This window comes from Palaemon carinicauda, chromosome 45 (assembly GCF_036898095.1).
Source record: "Palaemon carinicauda isolate YSFRI2023 chromosome 45, ASM3689809v2, whole genome shotgun sequence".
Classification (NCBI taxonomy): Eukaryota; Metazoa; Arthropoda; class Malacostraca; order Decapoda; family Palaemonidae; genus Palaemon; species Palaemon carinicauda.
In genome coordinates, this window is record NC_090769.1 from 822754 (window position 1) to 831762 (window position 9009).

A 9009-nucleotide genomic window follows, 5' to 3' on the forward strand; every position below is an offset into this window, starting at 1 on the left:
CACCCCATCAAGGTACATAGTATACTAAACTCAGCCAGGTTTCTTCCTTCTGCAGCACCAATCCTCCAGATTATTCCAAGTATCGTTCAAGCTGGAAAGTTAGCCTTGCGTCCTTTAAGCTGGGGGCAGTCCATCCAAGCGTCCTTCAAGCCAAATCGTTTCTGGTGTCCTTTCCAGTGAAACTGATGTCCTGAACCTGTCCAGAATGGGTGAAGCACAAAACTTAACAAAAAGATTATTCCTTTCCAAACAAAACTAAACAGAAAAAAAAAAATTCCTTTCCAAAATAAAATCAAACAAATTTTATTCCCTTTTTCCTATAAATATTTTTTTTTTTTTGGTGGCGATATTATAATCACCAATTTTTATATTTTTTTATTTTTTTTGGTGGCGATATTATAATCACCTTTTTTTTTTTTTTTTTTTTTTTGGTGGCGATATTATAATCACCATTTTTATATTTTTTTTTTTTTTGGTGGCGATATTATAATCACCATTTTTTTGTTTATTGTTTTTTATTTTTTGCTGCTTCTCCTCCTCCTTCTCTTCCTCCTCTGTCTGCTGCCTTTTTTTTCATTTTTTTTAAAAATTATTTTAGTATTTTCATTTTTTTTTTTTTGCTGCATCTGTTCCTGGTGTTTCTCACGACCCACAGCTGTTGGCAGATTCTGCTCTCGCTCATAACTGATGCTGTTAGCTACTATCAATTGTAGCTGCTAATTACTGCTGCTGCTAGCTGCAGTCTCTGCTATTGCTAGCTGTTGTATGCTGCAACGTTGCTTTCGGCTACTAGCTGCTGCTATTTGCTACTGCAAGCTGCTGTTGCTAGTGCTGCTGCTTGCTGCTGCTACTGCTACTCTTGCTTGCGGCTGCTGCTGCTGCTTACTGCTGCTTCTGCAGACTGCTGCTTCAGCTGCTTTTGCTAGCTGCAGCTGCTGCTACTTTGGTAGCTGCTGCTGCTTTTGCTAGCTGCTGCTGCTGCTGCAGCCTGCTGTAGCTGCTGCTTGCTTCTGCTGCAGCCGCTCGCTACTGCAACTGTTGCTGCTGCAAGCTGCTGCTGCTAGCACATGCTGCTTGCTGTTGCTCCTAGCTGCTGCTAGCTGCTTCTGCTAACGTCTGCTGCATACTGCTGCTAACTTCAGCTGCGACTGCTGCTAGCTACTGCTAACCGTTGCTTTCCCATTGCTGCTAACTTTTGCTAGCTGTTACTATCTTCTGCTCCTGCTATTTGATGCTCCATAGCTGCGAGTAACTAAAAATTCGGACTGATGAAGGACTACCTCCAAAAGATGCCGCTTCTCTTCCCAGCCAAAGATGTCTTGGTTCAACCTCCAAGAACTTGTCTGCATACTAGAAGAATCCCAGCTTCATCCCTCTGCATAGCCAGTCTTCTAGATTATGCCCCCAGAACCACCCGAAGGTTGGTATCCAAAGGAATAGATCTAGATATCCGACCATTTGTACACTTGACAAAGGTCCTGTACACCCCATCAAGGTACATAGTATACTAAACTCAGCCAGGTTTCTTCCTTCTGCAGCACTAATCCTCCAGATTATTCCAAGCATCGTTCAAGCTGGAAAGTTAGCCTTGCGTCCTTTAAGCTGGGGGCAGTCCATCCAAGCGTCCTTCAAGCCAAATCGTTTCTGGTGTCCTTTCCAGTGAAACTGATGTCCTGAACCTGTCCAGAATGGGTGAAGCACAAAACTTAACAAAAAGATTATTACTTTCCAAACAAAACTAAACAGAAAAAAAAAATTCCTTTCCAAAATAAAATCAAACAAATTTTATTCCCTTTTTCCTATAAATATTTTTTTTTTTTTGGTGGCGATATTATAATCACCATTTTTTATATTTTTTTATTTTTTTTTGGTGGCGATATTATAATCCCCAGTTTTTTTTCATATTTTGTGTTGGGATATAATTCCTCTTAGTTTTTTTTCCAGCCCTGCCTTCTCGTCTCTTGAAGGGCGAATCTATTTAACTGGCTATCCCAAATCAAATCCCCAGTCTGCTCACCAGAAATGTCCATGAGATATAATTCCTTCAACTCGGGGTGTGTTTGAGAGAGACCGTCTACAAGTTGGCTAATAGCGTAATTCTTATGGTTTAATTCCATCTCCAGCTTAGTATTTCTTTCCATCACCTCTTGATACTTTTCCTTATAAATTGCAAATTCGTCTGCCACGGAAGTGAGATTCCTAATTTCTTCTTCCATAATTTTTTTCTTCTCGTCGGCCTCCATCAACGCATTGTTTGTGGCTCTCTCCTCCGAGAGGTCTCTTTTCAGTCGTCTATTCTCTTCTTTAACACCAGCAATTTCTTTCCAAAGTTTATCCAGTTCCTCCTCAGCCATATCCAGGTCGCACACCAAGTCTTTCTTGATTAATAGTTCAGTCCTCAATATGGTGTTCTCCTCCAGGACAGCATCCAATTTAGTCCCTATTCTATAGACTTCCTCTACTGCAGCATTAACTTCACTTTCCAAAGCTGCCTTTTCACAAACGTTTTCGGTCTTCAATCTCTTGTTTTCAGCCTTGACGCTGTCCAGTTCAGCCAAGAGTGTTCCTATCTCTTTGTCGGCACTTTCGACGTATTCCTCCAAGTCGCTCTTTTCCATAACTTTCTCGTTAGCTGTTTCAAGATCTCGTGTTACTCTATCCAGCTTCTTCTCGAGTATCCGAATTTCCTCACGGGAATTTTCTAACTCAGTTTCTACGTATGCCTTGGCCAAAAGCTCATCACGAATTTGATCGTTTCGAGCTTCAGCTTTTTCTAGACTTACACAAAGTGACTCTATATTGTTATTTGCTCTTTGTAAATCATCCATTAAAGCTAAGTTACCGATGTTATTACATACCTCAATTTCACTTACCTGAACAAATGTCTTGGACGAAAGCTCCTCTTGAAGTTCATCGTTTTGACTTTCAGCTATCTCTAGCCTTGCTATAAGATCCTTAATTTTCTTATCAGCTCTCTCGTTGGCTGTTTCGAGATCTCGTGTTACTCTATCCAGCTTCTTCTCGAGTATCCGAATTTCCTCACGGGCATTTTCTAAATCAGTTTCTACATATGCCTTGGCCAAAAGCTCATCACGAATTTGATCGTTTCGAGCTTCAGCCTTTTCTAGACTTACAAAAAGTGACTCTATATTATTATTTGCTCTTTGTAAATCATCCATTAAAGCTAAGTTACCGATGTTATTACATACCTCAATTTCACTTACCTGAACAAATGTCTTGGACGAAAGCTCCTCTCGAAGTTCATCGTTTTGACTTGCAGCTATCTCTAGCCTTGCTATAAGATCCTTAATTTTCTTATCAGCTCTCTCGTTGGCTGTTTCGAGATCTCGTGTTACTCTATCCAGCTTCTTCTCGAGTATCCGAATTTCCTCACGGGAATTTTCTAACTCAGTTTCTACGTATGCCTTGGCCAAAAGCTCATCACGAATTTGATCGTTTTGAGCTTCAGCTTTTTCTAGACTTACACAAAGTGACTCTATATTGTTATTTGCTCTTTGTAAATCATCCATTAAAGCTAAGTTACCGATGTTATTACATACCTCAATTTCACTTACCTGAACAAATGTCTTGGACGAGAGCTCCTCTCGAAGTTCATCGTTTTGACTTTCAGCTATCTCTAGCCTTGCTATAAGATCCTTAATTTTCTTATCAGCTCTCTCTAAATCTGCATTTAATGCTGATATGGCTGCGTTGTCCGTAGATAGCTCATTTTCTTCTGCCTCTGCTCCATGCACCTCTTCACAGATGCTTTGTAAGTCATTGTTCGTTTCCGTCTCTTGGTGTTTTCTAGCGATGAAATCGTCAAACAACTGAATTCCCTCTTCTGCTCCTTCCAACTCTTCACTTAGTCCGGCAACATAATTTGCCCCATCGTAGACTGCTGGATGCAGTGTCTCCATTTCCTCCCGATCCATTAAATCCAAGAGTTGTTCTGCTTCTTTGTGTGAATCCTCGCCTCCCCAGCACCATGCCATGACGCCAAAAGCTGTCAAAGATCCCATTAGGATCATTTTGTCAGTCATAAATCTAGCCATCTTGTATAGTAGAGATTTACTCAATGCCTTCCATGGCTAACGAATATAGCATCAAAATTAGAAAAAAAAAAAAACATTGACACATTTCTCTGAAGACGAAGAATTCCTGGAGCCAAGGAAGATGAAGATTTTCAGTCATCGCTGGAGACAAAATAATTCCGTAGCAGCCATTGAGAAACAATTCAAGGCCTAGCAAAAAATCAATAGAGACGAAATAATACTGAAGTCCTGGCAGAAAATCGATTCAAAGATCCAGTGAAGACGAGAAAATCCTGCAGACTTTGGGAGCTCAATCAAAGATGTTTACAACGACGATTCTGAAATGGTCTTCTCTCTCTCTCTCTCTCTCTCTCTCTCTCTCTCTCTCTCTCTCAGAAAACTGACTCAAAGATTCAGTGAAGACGAGAAAATCCTGCAGACTTTGGGAGCTCAATCTAAGATGTCCACAACGACGATTCTGAAATGGTGCTCTCTCTCTCTCTCTCTCTCTCTCTCTCTCTCTCTCTCAGAAAACCGACTCAAAGATTCAGTGAAGACGAGAAAATCCTGCAGACTTTGGGAGCTCAACCTAAGATGTCCACAACGACGATTCTGAAATGGTCCTCTCTCTCTCTCTCTCTCTCTCTCTCTCTCTCTCTCTCTCAGAAAACCGACTCAAAGATTCAGTGAAGACGAGAAAATCCTGCAGACTTTGGGAGCTCAATCTAAGATGTCCACAACGACGATTCTGAAATGGTGCTCTCTCTCTCTCTCTCTCTCTCTCTCTCTCTCTCTCTCTCTCAGAAAACTGACTCAAAGATTCAGTGAAGACGAGAAAATCCTGCAGACTTTGGGAGCTCAATCGATGTCTACAACGACGATTCTGAAATGGTCATATCTCTCTCTCTCTCTCTCTCTCTCTCTCTCTCTATATATATATATATATATATATGTACATATATTTATTTATATATATTCATATATATGTATATATATACATTATATATACATATATATATATATATATATATATATATATTATATATATATATATATATAGTATGCATGTATGTATATGATTGTATATATTCATATATATATATATATATATGCGTATGTGTATATATACTTACACACACACACACACACACATATATATATATATATATCCATACAGATACATACATACTTACAAATTAATATGCATATATATATATATATATATATACATGTATATATATATATATATATTCCATATGTATGTATGTATATATGTATGTATGTAAACACACACGTATATATGTACATACATACCTACTTATCTGTGTGTAGGTATGTACAGTATATATCCATATATATTATCATCATTATCATGCCTCCCTGAGCCTATTGACGCCGAAAGCCCTCAGTTAGATTTTGCCAGCCAGTCCCTTATATATATATATATATATACATATATATGTATATATATATATATATATATATCAGAGTACATATGAGAATAGTACTTAGCTTGGGTAACTGTATAATAATCTGATATAAAATTATTAATTCAATAGTAGTTACTCAAACATTTTTTATTAGCTATTCGGTCTTTGTATATATATATATATATATATATATAATTTATATATTTATATGTGAAAGAGTTTGTGTATCACCTTGACCTGCAATACTGTACTATAAAACATATTAATATTGATACATATTTTAAATTCCTTCTCAAAATTACAGAAGTTATTACAGAGAGTGAATACAGCCACCGACTGACTGTATGCAAGATACAGAATATATATTGGAAGAACCAACCACCTCGTTGGCTTGTTTACCAAGGTCTTTCAATTATTCCTATTTTTCTTTTGACGTTTTACCATAAATCTAAATTTTTTTTTTTCTAACAAATTTCTAGTTTGGTATATTAGTTCATATATTTATATTAGTCAAAGATATTGTTTGATATGTCACTCAACGCAAGATAATTCGTTGTGGTAATACCCTCTGGAATCAAAATTGACTGGAAGTGCCTAACCAATAGGAGGATAGCTTCTAAACACCTTAGCTAAATAACGAAAGTTTAAGCCAATAAGAGACTGGCTTACAAAGGGGTTCTGTTGAAGCCCTGTGATTGGCTGAGGGAAATTCCGCGGTTTTCAGAGCATTTCCCTACGAGCCCTGAAGGTGTGAAGGTCAGTTGAGTGTTGGTTCCTCAAATTGAATTCTAATTTAGATGTACATTAATTGGTAGGGTTATACATCGCTGTTATTGAATCTATAGAAAATGTAGGCATTTTATTTTTTGATAAGATGACGTTGGTTTGATTGAAATGCAGAAAATATGATGAAAATTGGTTAAACCCCAGACATAGTTAAAAACATATCTGAAGCCTTTGTCCGGCTGTGGACTAGAAACGTATGCATTTGTTTGCTTGTGTGTGTATATATATATATATATATATACACATATACATATATATGTATATACACATATACATATATATATATATATATATACTGTATATATATATATATATATACTGTATATATATATATATATATACTATATATATATATATACTGTATATATATATATATATATATACTGTATATATATATATATATATACTGATCGGTATTACTTGTGTATTTGATTCATATGTAACCGCTGTATTTATTTCTAACATACTTATATATTCGAGTTACGTATTAACGAAGTGATAAAAATGATTCCTGATGTAATTAAATTAGTATATTAATGTAATTTAAATTAATACTGATGACTTTTTTTACGAGCGTAATGTACACTGTTGAAATTTTGCCGTTAACAAAAACAAATTTAAAATACTGGTATAAATGTTGCCAGGCATTTTCAGTTTTAATAACGTATTATTGACGTAAAGGAGTGATATTACAGTTACTAACCCGTAAAAGATAATTACAAAGTAGGGTAAAAATTACACTCGCTTGTATTTTTTAAGGAGACTTTCTGATTAAAATTACATTTTTTCAAGTGTAATATAATTAAGTCCTTATTGAACAGTTCGCTTATATTACTGCTGTTAAGTAATTAGTTGAATGTGAATATTATATTTATTAAATCATTAATGTCTAATTTTTATTAATTTAAAAGTCTAATTATTATTAATTGATTCATTTAGAGGAAGTTTTGAACATTTAGGCCCATTTGTGGCTTTATGATATCAATTATTTGAAAATCTCGAAATCTCTGTATTGGTATTACTATTTCATAGTCATTTTATATCCTTCATAAACACATTTTCTTTGGAGAAACAGCTGCTCATTTAACAATGTTTTCAGAGGCAATTTTAATTGTTTTAAAAACATTGATTTGTTCTCCAAAAACATCTTTCCTTCATTCGAAAAAAAAAAAAACATTGTTAACCTGTTAAATGTCTTGTTGCTAAAGAAGGGATTTTGCGATATTTTTTTAACCTGTAAATAGTTTTACCCCAGGAGTCAGGGGTAAATCCAGTCAGAATTCATGATTATATCCCCAAGGATTTGTGGTTAAATCTCCAAGAATTGGGGTTGAAATCCCCTTAAAATTCGTTGTTGAATCTCCTCAGAATTCGTGATTAAGTTCCCCAGGGTTCATGGTTAAATCCACAAGAATTCGTGGTTAAATTCCCCAGAATTCGTGGTTAAATATCCCAGAATTCGTGGTTAAATCTCCAAGAATTTGGGATTAAATCTCCAAGAATTCACGGTTAAATCTCCCCAAGGATTCTTGGTTAAATCCCCCAGAATGTGATTAAATCACCCATGATTCGGGATTAAATCCACCAAAATTCGTGTTTAATCCCCAAGAATGCGTGATTAAATCTCCCCCAGAATTCGTGGTTAAATATCCCCCAGGATTCTTGGTTAAATATCCCCCAGGATTCTTGGTTGAATTCCCTCAGAATATGTGACTAAATTCCCCAGAATTCGTGATTAAATTCCTTCAGAATTCATGGTTAAATCTCCCCAGAATTCGTGATAAAATCCCCCTAGAATTCGTTATTAAATCCCCAGAAATCTTGGTTAAATATCTCCAGAATTCGGGATTAAATTCCCCGGGATTCGTGGTTAAATAACCAGATTGTGGGTTTAAATCCCCCAAGGATTTTGGGTTAGATCTCCCAAGTATTCTGAGTTAAATCCCCAAGGATTCAGGGTTCATTCCCCTAAGGATTCTGGGTTAAATGTTCCAAGGATTGTTGATTAAATATCCCAAGGATTCGGACTTGAAAACCCTAAGAGTTCGGGATAAAGTTCCTCATCAAGATTTTTGGTTAAATCTCCAACGCAATTTGTGGTTAAATCCCCTATAGGATTTGTAGTTAAATCCCCTATAGGATTTGTAGTTAAATCTCCCATAAGATTTGAAGTTAAATCTCCCATAGGATTTGTAGTTAAATCTCCTATAGGATTTGCAGTTAAATCCCCCATAGGATTTGCAGTTAAATCCCCCATAGGATTTGCAGTTAACTACCCTAGGATTCATGGTTAACTACCCCAAGCCTTTTTACTTAAATCCTGAGGATTTGTGGTTAAATCCACCACAGGATTTTACCCCTGGATTTTGTGGGCAAATTCCGAGGATTTTGGGGTAAATCTTCCACAGGACTTGGGGATTTAATCCCAAGGATTTTGGGGTAAATCTCCCAGGATAAAGTTGGTAAATCCCCCATGATATTGGGGTAAATCCCCACAGGATTCGTGGATAAATCCCCCGATGATTTTATGGAAAATCACCCAGGATTCTGGAGGAGAGTATGTTGACTTGAGGTAAAGAATGTTCTTGTTTTCGTTAAAAATCTGTTGGTTAAAATCGAGTTCCAACGTTAGCGACCAATAGGCAGATTTGAGTAATTACCAGTAACAACGTACAATTGTAACTGGCAAAATTTGTTTTAAAGATCCTGTTTTTTTATAATTAAAGTTAATAAAACTTCAGATTTGCGTTCATTTAAAT

The 9009-nt window shown here is 36.2% G+C and overlaps 2 protein-coding genes across 2 annotated transcripts in view; one reads left to right on the forward strand and one right to left on the reverse strand.

Annotated features, from left to right (window-relative positions):
• LOC137634903 (uncharacterized) overlaps positions 1-9009 on the forward strand; it is a 160400-nt gene that overhangs the window by 25867 nt on the left and 125524 nt on the right. The window lies entirely within an intron of this gene.
• On the reverse strand, positions 1929-4055 carry LOC137634700 (flagellar attachment zone protein 1-like). The gene has a single exon (XM_068367191.1). It carries the CDS (start codon positions 4053-4055, stop codon positions 1929-1931), a length of 2127 nt encoding a protein of 708 aa, XP_068223292.1.